The sequence below is a fragment of the Coffea arabica genome, unplaced genomic scaffold (genome assembly GCF_036785885.1).
Source record: "Coffea arabica cultivar ET-39 unplaced genomic scaffold, Coffea Arabica ET-39 HiFi ptg000011l, whole genome shotgun sequence".
NCBI lineage: Eukaryota > Viridiplantae > Streptophyta > Magnoliopsida > Gentianales > Rubiaceae > Coffea > Coffea arabica.
The window spans coordinates 88,244-106,409 of NW_027266160.1; the positions used below are offsets into that span (position 1 = coordinate 88,244).

General features: G+C 37.0%; 1 protein-coding gene, 3 long non-coding RNA genes and 2 pseudogenes across 4 annotated transcripts; 5 read left to right on the forward strand and 1 right to left on the reverse strand.

Moving 5' to 3' along the window:
* The first annotated feature begins 91 nt into the window (after nucleotides 1-91).
* Nucleotides 92-1,156, forward strand: LOC113725987 (NADPH:quinone oxidoreductase-like; annotated as a pseudogene).
* Nucleotides 1,157-3,828: 2,672 nt separating this feature from the next.
* Nucleotides 3,829-4,874, forward strand: LOC113725986 (NADPH:quinone oxidoreductase). Its single transcript, XM_027249434.2, has one exon. The coding sequence runs from the start codon at nucleotides 4,174-4,176 to the stop codon at nucleotides 4,828-4,830; it is 657 nt and encodes a 218-aa protein (XP_027105235.2). The 5' UTR covers nucleotides 3,829-4,173; the 3' UTR covers nucleotides 4,831-4,874.
* A 440-nt stretch (nucleotides 4,875-5,314) lies between these two features.
* On the reverse strand, nucleotides 5,315-9,027 carry LOC113725984 (epoxide hydrolase 3-like; annotated as a pseudogene).
* A 1,546-nt stretch (nucleotides 9,028-10,573) lies between these two features.
* Nucleotides 10,574-11,937, forward strand: LOC140032684 (uncharacterized). Its single transcript, XR_011836600.1, has 3 exons — nucleotides 10,574-10,650; nucleotides 10,783-10,838; nucleotides 11,719-11,937. It is a non-coding gene; the product is annotated as an uncharacterized lncRNA (long non-coding RNA).
* An 875-nt stretch (nucleotides 11,938-12,812) lies between these two features.
* LOC140032685 (uncharacterized) lies at nucleotides 12,813-14,777 on the forward strand. Its single transcript, XR_011836601.1, has 2 exons — nucleotides 12,813-13,315; nucleotides 14,147-14,777. It is a non-coding gene; the product is annotated as an uncharacterized lncRNA (long non-coding RNA).
* An 864-nt stretch (nucleotides 14,778-15,641) lies between these two features.
* Nucleotides 15,642-18,136, forward strand: LOC140032686 (uncharacterized). Its single transcript, XR_011836602.1, has 3 exons — nucleotides 15,642-16,118; nucleotides 16,392-16,463; nucleotides 16,553-18,136. It is a non-coding gene; the product is annotated as an uncharacterized lncRNA (long non-coding RNA).
* Nucleotides 18,137-18,166: the final 30 nt, after the last annotated feature.

Sequence of the window (18,166 nt, forward strand, 5' to 3'; positions counted from 1 at the left end):
TGTTTGCATGGTAAACCAAACAGCAAATATAGGACTCTAACAGGATAGCAAAGCAACCAGTGAAAGCACAACCACATAAGCGTATACCACCAATGACACTTCAAGAGAAACAGGAAGACGCTTATGCAGTTTCCTCGATACCATCCTCCAGTTACTCACTCTGTCCACTCATTTCATAAAATTGGATGATTCCACAAGGACCAGAAAGTCGCAAAGGCCCCCATAATGTACTACTCCAATTAATAGCCAATAGCAGCATTATAAAGGTACGAAGCAGGTGATACCCCCAAAAAAAAAAAAAAACATGGACGTTGCTTGTGGTGGGTCTGTCTGTCTTGGCATTTTCTGAAACAAATATGGAAGGAGCGACCAGCAATTCTCCAGCAGTTCTGGTAAAGGCGCCCATCAGAGTTGCAGCTATCTGTGGCTCCCTCCGTAAGGGCTCTTGCAATCGAGGCCTCATCCGTGCAGCCATCGAGATATCCAGCAAGTCAATAGACGGCATGATCATAGAGTATACAGACATATCATCCTTACCATTCTTGAATACAGATTTAGAAGTTGATGGGACTTATCCCCCAGAAGTTGAGGCTTTTCGGGATAAGATCCGCCGAGCAGATGGTATTCTTTTTGCTTCCCCGGAGTACAATTATTCGGTGTCCGGACCCCTGAAAAATGCTATCGACTGGGGATCGAGACCCCCCAATGTTTGGGCTGATAAGGCTGCTGCACTTGTGAGTGCTGCAGGAGGTTCTGGTGGGAATAGACAACAATATCACATCCGTCAGATTGGAGTTTTTCTTGATCTTCACTTCATCAATAAGCCTGAGTTTTTCCTCCGGAGGCCTTTAGCCCCGCCCCAGAAGTGTGATAGGGATGGTAACTTGATCGATGAGGAAATCAGAGAGAAATTTGAAGGAGGTTCTTTTGTCTTTGTATGCATTTACCTTGAGACTCCAGGGCAAGTCGAAATGATACATATATACTAGTATTTGGAAAAATTGCCAAGTTCTTGCAAAATGCTTCTGAAATTGCAAACCAGAATTCCATCCTTAGGTTGTTGTAATTAGGTATCCTTCTTGGACAGAAACAAAGCGTATCTTATCCACTGTTGCGATTGTTAATGAATCCAATAAACTTTACGATCTTTGTAGTATTTAATGGGACGTACTGTAGGGTGTGCATCGAAATCGAAAATGATAATTTAGTAGTTTGAAATTGAAAATTTTCAAAATTTTGACTGAAATTTTTTCGACCGAATTCGATTTCGAAATGACTAATTCGATTTCGAATTCGATACCGAATTAGGTTTCTTTGCTATCCTCCCTTCTTGGCTTCTTCTACCAGAAAAATTGTCGTATTTCGTTGAATGATAATTTAGTAGTTTGAAATTGAAAATTTTCAAAATTTTGACTGAAATTTTTTCGACCGAATTCGATTTCGAAATGACTAATTTCGATTTCGAATTCGATACCGAATTAGGTTTCTTTGCTATCCTCCCTTCTTGGCTTCTTCTACCAGAAAAATTGTCGTATTTCGTTGAATGATAATTTAGTAGTTTGAAATTGAAAATTTTCAAAATTTTGACTGAAATTTTTTCGACCGAATTCGATTTCGAAATGACTAATTTCGATTTCGAATTCGATACCGAATTAGGTTTCTTTGCTATCCTCCCTTCTTGGCTTCTTCTACCAGAAAAATTGTCGTATTTCGTTGAATGATAATTTAGTAGTTTGAAATTGAAAATTTTCAAAATTTTGACTGAAATTTTTTCGACCGAATTCGATTTCGAAATGACTAATTTCGATTTCGAATTCGATACCGAATTAGGTTTCTTTGCTATCCTCCCTTCTTGGCTTCTTCTACCAGAAAAATTGTCGTATTTCGTTGTTTTCAACTAGGAGGTAAATGACCAGCCAATAAGAATAAATGATTGGATGAATTGTTCTCCAGAAGAAAATCGAGCTAGCAAAATAATCAGTGAAATTAATTGTCACTTACAGTTCTCTTCCTCCTTAAAAAAAAAAAAAATTATTCTGCTGGCCAAAAAAAGGAAAAAAAAAAAGAAGTAAAAGGTCGGAGAAATTGATATTAGTATAATATTGTTTGTTTCACTTTTGTTTTGTGGCTGCAGAAACATGGGAGTATATGAAAACCCATCAGTCTCTGGTCTCCGCCTTGCCGCTTTAGACTGTATTCTTCAGAAGAAGCCAAGCTATTGCCTCCTTTGCAAACTCTGCGGAGATTAGCTAAATTTTTTGCTTTAGTTCTTGGCTTTCTGCCTTCAGTGCCTTGACTGTTTTGCTGGGTGGGAGAAATTGGGGCAGCGGGTCATGGACTCGAGGTCAATGGAGGTTCAGCACATTAGACGGCAAAGCACCCCAGTGGAAGGGCCGAAAGAAGGAAGGTGAGAGGAAGGAAGGAAGGAAGAAGCGGCAAAGCTGAGTTGGAGGCGGAGGAACTAGGAAGGACGAAGGAAGGTGAGTGAGAGTGTGAGTCTGTGAGACAGCGGAGTCAGGCGGCGGAAGAGTCCTGAGGTAGTGAGGTGAGTTAATAGATTAGGGGGTTTTTGTTAAAAACTATTTATATTATCTGTATTGTTAAAAACTATTATATTATATATAAATATTATTATTCGAATTCGATTTCGAATTTTCGATTTTGAATTCCTATTTCAAATTATCCAATTCGAAATCGATAATTTTGATTTCAAAAATTAGATTTCGAATTCAATTCGAAATGTCGAAATTGGAATTACCGAATTAACTTCCAAATTATTGAAATTTCGATTTCAAAATTCCGAATTAAATTCGAAATCAATTCTGAAATCAAAATTTTTCGACTTTGCACACCCCACATATGTCTAATTCTCCAAACATGAGGGGAGCTCGTTTCAATTTCATAAATCCAGGGGACTCATTCCAAACAAGACAGAATTACTACCGTATATAAGCCGCTTGGCCCCTGGGGACTCACTTTTTTTTTTTAAATTGCCCCTTGGGGGGGGGGGGGGGTTTGGGGGTGTATTTTACACACCAAATGAGCTAATTAGTGCCAAGTTTACATATTTTTCTATTACATTTAGTCTTTTGTTGAAGTTAAATGCTTAATAAAATGATATATGCTATATTTCATGATTTGGTTTTGGAGTATAAAGAGTCTATTTGATCAAAATTGACCGTTCAATTCAGAATTTTGCCTGTACCTGGAGTTCTAAGCCTCCATTTGAAAAAAAAAAAAGAAAAAAAAACCCCTCCATTTAAGATGATTTTTAGTGCACTGAAAAGCAAAGACCAAGATCAAGAATTGTCGGGAAAGCACCCAAACCCGATTTGAATGTATGATGGGTCGAAAAACGGATGAGAAATTAGAACGTCATATTGATCATTCCATCGTGAATTAGTCATGATTTTTGCTTCATATCTAAGAGTTATAGTCGTTAAATGGATGCAAGGCCAAATCCATTTGGAAACGCAAGATCCATGTTTACAACTTTCCTAAGGGCTTATGTCGAGATTACGTTGTTAAAACTAAAATTAAAATTTGGGAATTAAAACTGCTCGTGTGTCAAAATTTGGATACTAAAACTAAAATATGGGGGATTAAAACTGTTCACGTGTCACAATTTCTCTTCAGAAGTCAAACTAATTTTCCCCACAACCAGTCTATATTCAGTAGCGAATTCATAGTAGGAATCGTGAAACTCGAATATTTTCAAAAGGTCTGCAGGAAATTGTTTTCTTTTGCTTCCTTCGTATAATTAGGAGCCGTCACTCTTGGAATAATGTGGGTTTGAATTTTATCTTTTAGTATAGCACTGGAGGGCACGCAACAAAAAGATTAAAAACAAAAAAAACACGAGTTTGACCTGTTGTGATTAACAGTGAAATTAATTTCGTAATCTGTAATTGTCATGAACATTAATAAAAGTTATAAAAATTAGATCCCAAGGCTGTTGAAGTCACACGATCTTTTGCTGTTGAACTGTTGAAGTCAGGCCTGACGACAGCTCAAGGCTGAAGCACTGCCATATATAGGCCCGCCCAATCCAAACTAATGAACTAGATTAGATATGAGATGTTGTCTGTTCAAGACAACACGATAGCTGAATTTTGTGCGACATTCTAGTCTTCTATTATCGGTCAGTCTTTCTTGGGTTTGTCTGAATCAATCATGGAAGAGGCAGCAAAAACCAATTCTCCAGCCGTGCCCGAAAAAGCCCCCATCAGAGTTGCAGCCATCTGTGGCTCCCTCCGTAAGGGCTCTTGTAATCGAGGCCTCATCCGTGCAGCAATTGAGATATCCAAGGAGTCAATAGGTGGCATGATCATAGAGTATATAGACATTTCACCTTTACCATTGTTGAATACAGATTTAGAAGTGAATGGGACTTTTCCCCCAGAAGTTGAGGCTTTTCGGGATAAGATTCGCCAAGCAGATAGCGTTCTTTTTGCTTCGCCAGACTACAACTACTCTGTCACTGCACCTCTGAAAAATGCTATCGATTGGGGATCAAGACCCCCCAATGTTTGGGCTGATAAGGCTGCTGCACTTGTGGGTGCTGCCGGAGGTACTGGTGGGGCTCTTCAACAGTATCATGTCCGCCAGATTGGAGTCTTTCTTAATCTTCATTTCGTCAATAAGCCTGAGTTTTTCCTCCGGAGGCCTTTAGCCCCGCCCCAAAAGTGTGATGAAGATGGTAACTTGATCGATGGGGAAGTCAGAGAGAGGTTGAAAGAGGTTCTTTTGTCTTTATATGCATTTACCTTGAGACTCAGGGCAAGTCTAAATGATATATACTGCGTTTACTTTCCTTTTCTAGCCTGCTAGCACGTCATTTCACACGGTCTAATGAATAAAATTTGATTCTTTCATCACTGGAGTTAATACTGTTGGGAAGAGCTATAACTTACAATCGGTTTTCAGGGCATCATATGTTGGTTGTTTCTTGTTTGTTCGTATTCCTTCTGGGGCAGGCTACTACTTGGGATTGGGAATTTGCCAAGTTCTTGCAAAATGCTTCTAGGAGGGCCTTTGTAAATCTGTATCCTTCGTGACGAAAATAAATGTACCTTAGTTTAATGTTGCATGCATGAATGCACTGATTCGGCAAATGTAGCATTTTCCACCATGCCTTTAAGATTGGCATGTAGCAATTTCCCATCCCAGATCCTTGTAAAACACAGACAACAGTGATGAAAAGTTGAACAAGCGAGGCCAAAAATGAAGTCCTATTCAATTCCTGTATCCTTGTCAATTTCATTAAATGTAGCCTCTTTTATTGAACTCGGCAAAACGAACAAACTCAAGGGAAAGCATACAATACAATAGGTACTTCATATTTCGTGAACCAAGTAGGTGTATGGATGCAGACCGCGAAAATCTTGGTCTTTTTAACAGGAGAAAATCTCCTGTGTCTTCATGGATAAGATCTTTTAGAAAAGTAAATGGCCTTAGATAAGTAGTAAAGACGAGATTTGCAGGAAAAGTAACTTCAATGAACTACAGCATTCAGCCTCCAAACCACCAAAAACAGAGCATCAAACAGTTCAGGAGCTATGGACCGTTTTTGTTGCACATATAGATTAACTATGGGTCTTTAAGAAATTGAGTATCAGCTCATTCACTTGGCCCGGAAATTGTTCTTGAACAAAGTGGCTACCTTCGGGAATGAATACTGTCTCCAACCTGGGAACAAACATTTTAGCTTGATCACTTCTAATATAGCCCCCCATACTTGGGAATTTGATGCAATAATCTTTTTCACCATTATCAACAGTGCAGGAGCATCAACCCTTGACTTCTGGTACGTCGAACACTTCTTGCAGTGACCTACAAAGAAATGTGCATTATGCTAACTGACTAATTCCTTACCAAAGCACGAAACTAGTTTCTAGAGCCACCATCCAGTACTTTTAGCTACCCTGTTGTTTAGATGAGCTAAGAGATCTTGAGTGAACAATCACAACTATAATCTAGCGTTGTGGCACAATGATTTCAGGATAAAGAGAGCATGTAAGAAATTGGTAACGTTTTAAATGAGAAGTATTTTTATTCGCTTACCTATATGGAACCTTTAGAGCAGTTTGGAATCCAGATTTTTCATAGAGAGCACCATAATTTGCAAGATCTTCTTCGGTGAACCAAGAGGGTAGAGGAGTAGATGAATCCACTAAATCCATTATCTCCTGATTTTTCTCAGCTACTGGTACGTCAGGTCTGGAGAACAGGATATAGATGTTGCGCACGACTGTTTTAGGATCAAGTCGACCAAAATCAGCTTCAGCTCTTCCAGGTTCCTAAGATAGAGATATTTATTGAGATGCATTGACATTTTTCCTATAGTGGAAAACTCTCTTGAGATGCATAGGTTTCCTCTTCTATTTTGCTACATAAAAGAGCAAGGGTTTCCTGAAACTTGGAAACCTTGCCACATAAAAGAGCAAGCGTTTGCTGAAACTTGGAAACCTTTACTTTGGATTATGCTGAAAATGGTTTCAAGATTCACCATCCCATCCCAAAATTTCATAAATGTACCACCAGAAGAAAAGTGTCAAAAAAAAAAAAAAAAAAAGTGAAGAAAGAGACTTTCATACCTCCCATCTAGCCATATAGAAGCCTTCAGGAAGGGCCCTCTTTCAGTGGAGGAAGAACTGGTGGGAGGAAAGGTATACCCAAAGTCACAACTCCTGCAACCCTCTCTGGGTGGAGAAGCACAAAAAGGTATGCAACCCTAGCTCCAAAATCTTTCGCTATGAGAAAAACCTGTGTACAACACAAAGATATACACGTGATACAAGCTCCTGAAAACACCAACAAATTGCAGCAAGTAGAAATCATCTAGCATACAAACAACAATCAACCTTAATCCACGTTCGTGTAAGATGGGGGACTTACCTACTACTTTTTCATATTGATCTGCTAGTAATTGGTGAGTTGGTGCTAGATATTAAAATTGGTTACATTTCCCCCGAATTTCAACAGAGTTTTCATTTTCTTCTTCGTCAGCTACAAAATTACTGAAACTTATGTCGGACAACGAACAATTACCATGTCATTTTCCATGTACTCCCTCCATTTGGTTATTTTGGATGAGTGCAGAACAGAGAATGCAAATGTGAATGGCAGAAATCTAATCAAACCAGTCTAATATCCATAAGCTCTCTCGAAAGCTAGATCATATTTTCTCATTAATCCTGATTTGAGTCGCGCATATACCATGCGAGACACCTTCCATGATCTTTTTATTGAGATAAATGAAAGCCAAAATCTTTAGCTATGAGAAAAACCTGTTTATAACACGATCATTTTGATCTCCTGGTGGGTTGGTGGTAGAACCATGGTTTAAAGTCACGGGCGCGGTCACGGGCGCGGCCCGGAACGTTCCACATCGGTCTCGGCATATCGGTCGCGGTCTCGGTGAGACGCAAATTTTAAAGTATTTAATATTCTAAAAAATTGTTAATAATATAAAAAAGTAGGCTAAATAAAAATAATTAAAAAATAGCAAAAGAAATGGCCAAGTCAATCCGTCGCGGTGTGACTCGGCTGATTTCTCGTCTTGACTCAGGATAACTCGGAGTAACTCGGCCGAGTCAATCCGTCATGGTGACGACTCGGCCGATTTCTCGGCGAGTCAAGTATTTCGGTATCGTTTCGTCACGGTATCGTATCGGTAGGGGCCGAGACGGTGACGACTCGGCCGAGTCGTCTCGGTCTTGGCCGAGACTTCGAACCATGGGTAGAACTTATATTGGTTTCACATTCCCCCTGAATTTTAAGATAGAGAAAATTGTAGTTTTGGTATCAAATACTTGGAACATTAGCAATTTTAGATCCTAAAGTTTGGACGAAAGCAAATCCAAAACCAAATGTTTCAATTTTTAAGCACGTTTAATCCAATTAACGATTTTGACAAATTGTTACCGGAATCCGGTCATGTGCTGCCCACATGACCGTGGATACATTTTAACAAAAGTTTTAAAAAAAAAAAAAATGTTGGTGGCCATAATCTGTAATTAAAGGGCACTAATTAGTGCCATTTAATTAGACTAATTACTTGGCATGTGACTAATTAGCGCCCATTAATTACAAATTATGATCAACAACTTTTTCCTTTTTTCTTTTCAAAATTTACCTACCCGAACGTGCTTCCCACGCGACCCGACCAGATTTCGATAACAATTTGCCAAAACTAATCAACTGGACTAAATGTGCTTAAAAATTGAAACATTTGATTTGGTACTAGATTTTCTCTCGTCCATACTTTTAGAGAATAAAAGTCTAAAACTGCCGATGGTCAACACATTTGGTATCAAAACTGCAATTTTTTCTTTGATACCTTTCATTTATTCTTTGTCAGCATCAAAACAACCAAAACTTAATGCCAAATAATGAACAATTACTATAGTACTCCCACTTGGTGATTATTTAGGACGAATGCAAAGCAGAGAATTCAATATGGATCGCACAAATCTAGTCAAACTAGTCTGATCTCCATAAGCTCCCTGGAAACTCAACTAGATTTTCTCATTATTAGTCTTAATTTGTGCCCATACACTTTGTGAGGCGCCTTATATCATCCTCTTTTGAATGAGAAACATGAAACCCAAAAAAAAATGTAAAAGGATACAGACTCCATTTTGGCAGAAGAAAGGTACCTTGGAAATGCCCAGAACATCAAGGAGGGAATAAAGATCACTGATGAAGTCAGAGTAGGTAGCCTCCTGGGGTACAGATGGTGGGTCGGATAGTCCATATCCTCTGTAATCGGGGTGCAATGGCTCTATAACCAGCTTTGGCTACTGCAACCATCTGATGACGCCAAGAATACCAAATCTCTGGAAACCCATGACAGAACAATACAGCTTTCGATTCATTTTCTCCAATCTCAGCTACATGGAGCTTCAGCCCGTTCACTTCAATGAACTTGTGTTGAATCTGATCCATTTGCAGGAGGAAAATTCAAGAAAGATAAGAGAGATACAAATAGTATGGGCTGAAGGGAGTATTTCTTACATATCTTACATATATATATATAAAAAGCTAAGACTTCTTCGCCCAGGTTCAGCCACGTGACGGGACGAGGAGAGGGAGGAAAATTTTCTTCCATTTATGCCCTGAGAATATTGAGTGGTTCTCCAAACAGTGTATCACTGTTGAGGTCATTTTTGTCTTTTTCTATGAAATTACTACCTTGCGTATCCACTGTTTGAGGTCATTTTTTACTTTTTCTATGAAATTACTACCTTACTCAGATAAAAATAACTAGCCCCCAAAACAGTAACTTACTGTTAAGGGCTATTTTTGATTTCTCGCGAATAGTTTTTTGCTTTATTTCTCAGTTGTCATCTTTACTTAGACGTAATTGCCATTATCTCTGTTGTTCTTCACTTCTTTGTCTTCGTTATCAAAGACAAGAAGTCATAGGAGTCAAAAAGTCAAATAAAAAATCTGGAAGTGCATCGATGTGACAAGAAAGCAAAACACTCTCTTTCTACTTCATTTTTACAACTTTAGTCCATAAGAATCAAAAAGTCAAATAAAAATCTGGAAGTGCACCGATGGCAGGAAAGCAAAACACTCACTTTCTACTTCATTTTACAACTTTAGCCCATCATCTTTTGTTTTCTTCTTCCTTTCTATCTCTCTCTGTTTCCCGTTAATTTTTCTTTCAGCCTTTCTTTTCTCCCACAAAAAGTCAATTATGGCTGCCCATCCATATCTGAACTGTGGGATTGTTCCACAAAAGATGATAATCCTCCTTTCCTTTTCATTGTTCCCGTTTCTTGGACTATTGTTCTCTTCGGTGGAAAAAAAGTACAGAAGCAGCTGAATAGCTTTTAGAAACAGTAGCTAAGAAATGGGTTGTCCACCTGCTTCCTCAACAATTGGTCAACAATTCAGGATTGGCTTCGCTAAATTGCAGCTGTCCCCAACCATTCTTTTCCTCTTGCTTTGTCTCTTTTTTTTTGTTTGCCGTTCTTTACTTTCCCCCTCCTGTTGTTTCCAGATCACTCAGTCAATCATTTCATGATTTTCTTCCTTAAATTATGGCTATCCATCCAATTTTTTTACTTCTTTGCTCTCTATCACATCCCAACCATAGGATTGTGATTTGTCCTTTTGTATTCATTTTCATTTTCTGGTTGAGAAATTATCGAGATTGAAAAGAAAAATCTCTGACAATTTATCAGTTTTGCATCTTTATCCGCTCTATTCTTTTTTTTTTTTTGTCAGCAACGATACATTGTATAACCTACTCTATTCTAATTTAGGGGGAAGGGGAGTCTAAGGAGGCTGTTGTAGGGGTTAGTGGGTATACAAATCCAACTAGACCAAGGGAGTGCTATGGCACAACCCTTAGATTTTTTTCGCTGCTGGTGAGGTTTGAACTCTTACCAATAGCCCTTAAGTCCCTCCCTGGAGGCCACTGAACCATTGGCCCAGTGGTTTTATCCGCTCTATTCATGATGGCTAATACCATTGCTAGAGATATAGGTTTGTCCCTTTTCTTTTCCTTATTGTTGACCACTTGGCAAATTATCTAGAATGAAGGAAAGTTTGTGCCTCTATAAAGGAACAAAAATACTGGTCACAAAAAACTTCACGTTTCTTCAACCTTGTCCTCTGCAACCTTTTATACTAAAGGTAACTACTACTCTTCTTTGTTTAATTTTTTTTCCCTACCAGTATTAAAGACATTGGATAATCTGTCTACTTGTTATTTTGATTGCCAAATTTCTTGAGGGGATTAATTGCACTTTGAAACAATTGGTGCAGAAAAACTTCTGATTAAGCGTCCACAGATTTCCAGTAAGCAGTTGCTTCAATTTCAGGTCACTCTCTTCAGTCCTTCAGTTTCTTGCCTTTTCTTTTCCTGTTAATAATATGTACAACTGATTATGAAGGAAGGGTTGTCACCACTTACTGAATAGAGATAACCAAGCTAAAACAAGTTCAATTCTCAATCTGAAGTGTAAGCTGAGAATAAAAGATAAAGAGTCTTACACATTAAGGTTTTGCCCCACGTTGAAGGTATTATGCACAAAAGTTAGGTAGGCAATAGAAGAAACAAAACTTAAACTGATAATGCTAATATTGAGTTTCTAGAATTTGTTGTAGCTGGCTTAGAGATGTGGTATATTAATTCTTCAAAAACTATTTCTAAATGCAACGTTCCTGGTTCCACAGAACTCTCAAATTTTAAAACCATAACATGGTGGCTGATCTATTAATATTCACGTATTTTGGATACAGTTAATGATGCATAATCGGTTCTATGAATACTATTACACCCAATTAAAGATTGCAGAATCTGTGGCAATTTCCTCTAAATCCGAGTATCTATAAAGTTGGAACATTAAAAAAAAAACACGAGGTTTCCTTGATGAAATATGTTTCTTGACGAACTTTGAACCATACAACCTAATATTTGCATGAAAAAATGTGCAGACCTAATGGAGCCAGATTGTCTGGTAAGCAATAGAAGTGTGTTGTTTCGTGGCTTAAAATGACTGTAGTTTTTGGGTTGTAAGTTCATTTGGTTTCACTTATTGACTGAATATGGCTGAAAATGATTGTATCTCTGCAATCTTTCCTACTAAAACTAATTACGCCTTTCTTTTTGTCTAATTTTTTCCTCTGTCAGTATTAGACTTATTAGATAGTTTGCATAGTTTTACGTTGACTGATAGGATTCTTCTACATGCTATTTAGATTGCCAACTCTGTTCAGTGGTTCAGTTGCGGTATTCCTCTGTCAACAACTTTTTTTCCCAAATTTTGGCTGGTCTTTTGATTCACAAAGATCGTATTCTATCTCATCTCTCAATCATGTGATTATTGCAAATAAGACATTTTTGCAGATTTGATCGATTTTCTAGTTATGATGACAGATAGCCTTCTTAGCAATTTAGGGCTTTACGTTTTGGGGAAATATGGAATCAGAAAGAGAACAGACATATTTATCACTCCTTATTTTGTCTTGCAATCTGAGCTTTTACTATTGGAAGGAAATAGGAGCAGCAAAAAATCCCACCTTGCTCTTCGCTGCTTTTTCTCTGGTGCCTCCCTTGGGTAAGACAGATTTTTTCTTTACTTTTTGTTAATTTCTTTACATAACAAATAACAATAGTAGATAAATAAAGAAAACTAATGTATACACATTATTGATCATAGTCTCTTTTTGGATTTTATCTTCATTGACAAGGTTTGTTTCATTTTTTTAAGTTTTTGATTAAATGTTCTTCATTTTGTTATTTCTTTTTCTCATCTTTTTTATTAAATAATGTTCTGATGTTTGAGTTTTTTTTTTTGGTTGGTGGTGTTTGTTTTAGTTGCAAGCAAATACAGATGTTCAAACAAGTAAAGTATGTGAAATCTCATAGGCTAATGACTATCAAGCGTTTGATGAAATGTCTATATGAAACTTGGGATAATTAGTAGAGAAAACGTGGAGAGAAAGATTACACAGGAGTAAATTCTATTTTGCTCTATATCTTTTTTTCTTCTACGGCCAATTCTTTTTGTGTTTTCTAGGCACTTTATCTTTCCTTTTCGACCTTTTTTGGTTCTGATCTTGATCTCATGTTGCTCATTCTATGTTGACGTTCACTATATTTTTGCTGGTGATAGATGTCATATGGAAGTTTAATTTTGATCTTTTAGTTCGATTTTTGAAAAAATTTTGTTCATTCTTTCAACCTTTATATGCCTTTCAAGTTCAATTTGGTCCATGTATACTTTCAACTTTTCATCTTTTCGTTACTTTTCCAGAATCTTTTTTGTGGCTGAGCTAAGATTTCTTTAAAAATAACTTTGATGTCTATGCCTTTTGAGGAACATGATTACATAGGCTTATCAGAGGTTCCTGCAATAGAAAGTTTTGAAAAGAATAATGCTCTGCCTTTGGGAGATAAATAAGAAAATAAAATGATGCATTGTCCTACGTGCTATGGGAGGGGTCTAATTGCTTAGAGATGGGTTTGATACAATGTAAAGTTGTATTTCATACTCTGACTTTGTTGTATCCGTAGGGAGAGTTCATACCATAAACTGAAAGTTACACACTTCACAATTTAGCTATATTAGGCCCATCTTGATCGTTGGCAGCTTTCTCTCTGCAATTATTGTTATTGGATATAAGTTTTTCTATTTAGCTGATAGCTTGTCGAAAAATCTCCGTGCAGATGCTTAAAATGTAATGGAAAGTGTATGGTGCCTTGAGTAACTTGTGATTCTTATGGGCCTATCAAATGTGTGACGTGCATGGGTGGTGGTTCTCTTTTGACTCGCAAAGTGGCTGTTATGAGATGGTATGGCCTATGTTGTTTTGCACAATATATTTGGCATGCCATAGCTCTTACAGACTTTAGGACATAACTAAAAGAACATTTTGGATTTAGTTTAAAAGAACATAACTAAATGAACTTGTTATCATGACAGGTAAATTGATTTTCAATCTAGCCTGAAGCATTTTGGAGAAAAATTGTTAAAATGCTAAAAGAACATAACTAAGTAAAAGTTGGGTTCAGTTTGTCATTAAAAGTTGGTCCCTATGCACATTCCTCATAGGTAAGGGCTATTAGTCCATGATCCATTGGGACAGTCAATTCAGGGCCAGATATTGAAGCAGTGCCATCTGATTTCTTTTGAATAATTTTATAACTACTTTTTCAATTTGTTGGTTCATTCAAGAATGGAAAGTATGTTGGTTCATTCAAGATCATTCAAGAATGGCAAGTCAAGTATTCATACAATTTTCATTGGACAAACTTAAATGTGTTAGGCTTGAAACCCTTCTTTGAAGTAATTGTCATGGATGGCCAAGTAGACCCTAATGGACATGCGTACTAGGTCACTTAAGCCTACAACAACTTTGGCTTGTGATTTATGGCTTTGGATGCTATGTTGAGATCTCTACCAAAGCTAAAAGAGCTTTAGTGAACCCGATCAGAAAATGTGAAATCACTCTGTCCACAAGATTTATTGTTTCAATTTTGTTGTTTCTTGCATGGCATTCCTTCAAGTTATGCTGTTTGCCTATTTCAATCTGTCTCATAGTTGTGCCATGATGGAGAAATAAAGGAAAACAGAATTGTTTTAAGTACCGATTATGCATTTTGTCTGTGTTTTTGGCTGTCCAGGAAGACACTTTCAACTCGAAAAGTGAGTGCAACAAGTAGAGCTGCTACAGTTCCTGACGATGTTTTCCACAGAGTGCAAGGCATCCAGTTGTGCAATACCCAAGCCTACCATGCACTCCTACCTTTTTTGCCGATTCATTCTTCCTCAGCAAGCTTTCCTCTGAAGTAACTGCAGAAAGGGCTTCGGTCCCTCATACTGCAAGGGTTATAGTGAGAGACATATCATCTCTGTTGTCCCAGTCACTCATGTGACTATGGCCCATCATAATTGCTCTTTCAATTTCTATATTATCGGAAACGGTAGAGAGGTTTATCTCAAGGACTATCCGGCTAGGTTCTGTTAGGGCCTGAGCCCTTGCTTTGAGTGGTTGAAATCAGAAGTTGCTGTTTTTACTCCAGAGGTCCTTCACTTGCTAGAGTGAAATGATTTCTAGGGGACAGATATTTTAGTTTTGCTCGAAATTGGGAAGATAGAGTCAGTTCAAACATGTTAATGGGTTATGCGTTGAGTGAATGAGCTATTGTACGAATCAAGATTTTTTTGTGCTCATGCAAAAATAGAAGTTAAGCTGGTAACTACAACCAGAAATGCTAGCACATATAAAATGGTGCAACTATTGCAATGAGTAAATGGTCCAATGAGGATGGTTTTACATTCTGTATGTTGTCAACTATATTCTTTGCACAACAATTTCATCGTTAGGCGTTCTATTCAACTTAAATGAATCATCATCTAATCAGATCAGTATTTTTTTAAGGTTCCAAACGAGTAGTTTAATTTTTTATGTTTAAAATTTATGATATGCTTCTCCATACATCTATATAGGAAAACCAAATACCTCTCCTGCATATTTAGCCCAACACATTGGGCATTTGCTATGCCTTGCACAGCCGAAAAAGTTTCTAGTATCTTACATATATATAAAAAAGCTAAGACTTCTTCTCCCAAGTTCAGCCAGGTGGCGGGCTGAGGAGAGGGAGGAAATTTTCTTCCGTTTATGCCCTGAGAATATTGAGTGATTCTCCAAACAGTGTATTGCTGTTGAGGTCATTTTTGTCTTTTTGCATGAAATTACTACCTTGCCCAAATAAAAATAACTAGCTCCAAAATAGTAATTAACTGTTGAGGGCTATTTTTGACTTCTCGTGAATAGCCCTTTTGCTTTATTTCTCAGTTGCCATCTTTTCTTAGATGTAGTTGCCATCACCTCTGTTGTTCTTCACTTCTTTGTCTCCGTTATCAAAGACAAGAAGTCATAGGAGTCAAACAGTCAAATAAAAATCTGGAAGTGCACCGATGTGGCAGGAAAGCAAAACACTCCATTTCTACTTCATTTTTACAACTTTAGCCCATAGGAGTCAAAAAGTCAAATAAAAATTGGAAGTGCACCGATGGCAGGAAAGCAAAACACTCCAGATGCAGTTCATTTTACAACTTTAGCCCATCATTTTTTGTTTTCTTCTTCCTTTCTCTCTCTCTCTCTCTCTCTTTCCCGTTTCTTTATTTTTCTTTTCTTCTCTTTCTGGTTCAATGAAGAAAAGTGACAAGAAGCCAAATCCATATCCCAATCTCTCTTTCTGCTCATCCATATCCCAATCGTGGTATTGTTCCACAAAGAGTCAATTGTGGCTGCCCATCCATATCCCAACCATGCGATTATTCTCTCTCTCTCTCTCTGTTTCCCGTTTTTTAATGTCTTGAGCCTAAATTTGATGTTTTGTACATACGGGGCTTTTTCTTTGGCTGATTGGTCGGTGGACTGATGCATTCATTTCTTACCTTTTTTAATGGAAAAAAAACAAATGTGAAGGCAAAAATCATCCACTGGCTCTCATTCCCTTTCCCCACTTTTCCCCCAAATTATGGTTGCTCATCCACATCCCAATCGTAGTATTCCTCCACAGAGAGTCAATTGTGGCTGCCCATCCATATCCCAACCATGCGATTATTCCACAAAGAGTCAGGTATGAGGTATGATTTCTATCTATTACTAGAGATATAGGTTTGTCCTTTTACCTTCCTTTTCATTTGCCAATTCACAAATTATCAAGAGTGACAAGAAAAATCTCTTAACAACTCATCAATTTTGTGTTGTTATCTATTGTCTTCATGATGCCTAATACCATTGCTAGGGATATAAATTTCTCCTTTTGTTTTTATTTCTGTTGCCCACTTGGCAAATTATTGACAGTGAAAGAAAAATTCCTAACAACTGATAGAGTTTGTGTCCTTTATATACATTAGGAACACAAACACTACTCACAAAAAAAATCAACGGTTCTTCCTCCTTTTGCTCTACAACATTTCCGAGTAAAGGTAACTACTCATGTTCTATGCCTAATATTTTTCCGCACGAGTCTTGAAGAGATTGGATAATCTATATATTTTCTATTTTGGTTGCCAAGTTTCTTCAGGGGTTTAATTGCACTTTGAAAGAATTGGTGCAGAAGAGCTTCTGATTTAGCGTTCACAGATTTTAGTTGTAAGTTCGTTTGCTTTCAGTTATTTCTTGTCGACTGAATTTTTTTCCCTTACTTTTTTTTTGTTATCAGTTTTAACTTCCCTTGTGAGTATCAAGTCCATAGATTGTAAGTTCTCCTATTTTTTTTTCTCCAATTCAACGAATGTGGTATTTTTGAGTGGTGGATAGGATGGGATAGAAGGTTGTGTAGGTGAAATGGATTTTGGTTGTTGATAGAGCAGAGGAATGGTCTGATACTTGGTAATTACTTGTATGCATGTTTTTGGGGTCTAAAGTCGTGGATTTGCAAGTTGGACACGTAGTGAGTGAGACGGACGGAAGTTGTGGAATAGGTGAACATGCATAATCATATATATATATATATATATATATATATATATGCAACTTTCTATGTACGTAATATCTATTTGGCTTTCTAATTTCCTACACATAAAAAATGGTGAAATTACAGCATGAAGTGACTACACATTTCTAAACAAAAGAGCAAAACAGACCACAAATATGTGAGCCAAGATTCTTTAATATGTATAAAATTTCCATTCAAAAGTATTGCAATAACACCTGTATTAACTGCAAATGATGCTTCACTTGATGATGCTCCAACAAAGCTTTATCACTTCACTTGTTGTGGTTACTCAAGTGATTTTCCAATTAAACCTCTCTCCAACAACGGTCCTCCCTTTTACAAGCATTCCAATTCTCTTAACCATTTGTGTGGTTCCCATTCTTTAGAGAAATTGAATTGTATTTTTGTAACTTCATCAGCTTTCCCATTTTCTATTTGTATTAGTGACAAATTCAATGACTACTTAAGCCATTAAGTTCATTATTCAAAAGCCATGTGCCCACTTAAGAGGGCATTATAGGCAACCAACATTGGCAAATGTATTACCATGTTGTATTGTATGTTAGGCTTCACTGTTTTCTCCCTACTTGCCTCTAACCAAAATACCTCTATAGAGAATCATCCTTATTTCTCTCCACAAACTGCTCCACAGAGAATACCTAAAATACTTTTCCACAATACAGATGAAAAATTCCCAAGAGTCAGATGCAAACTGCTTTTTATATATGTATAGGAAATGGAGAGAGGTGGCAGTTGGAATAAATATTGTGTCATTTTATGAATTTTTTATTTTGTCATAAATATTGTGTCATTTTATGAATTTTTTATTTTGTCCTTAAAAATTAATTTTTACTCTTCTAATCAGATTTGCTAACATAATCTCCCATAACTCCCTTAAATATTATAACTACCAAATAAACTATAGCTGTTTTTAAAGAAAAAGTTACTAATAAATTGCAAATTTTTTATGAAGAATTTATATAAAATCTAATTTTGTAAAAACAAAATTAACATATTCATAAACATTAATAATTATTTCTAAACTGCACGTACATTGGGTATGCCCTTAACATTAGTCTATATAATATATATAAAGGGCAATTTAGTGTAAACATTATTTGTCACTTTTTGAACTTTCGATTTTACTCTTATAGACCAAAACATGTTTTACTTTAATTATTTACCTTAAAC

Excerpts from the sequence above, each read along its gene's own strand:
- LOC113725986 (XM_027249434.2), top strand. The coding sequence starts at position 4,174 with ATGGAAGAGGCAGCAAAAACCAATTCTCCAGCCGTGCCCGAAAAAGCC.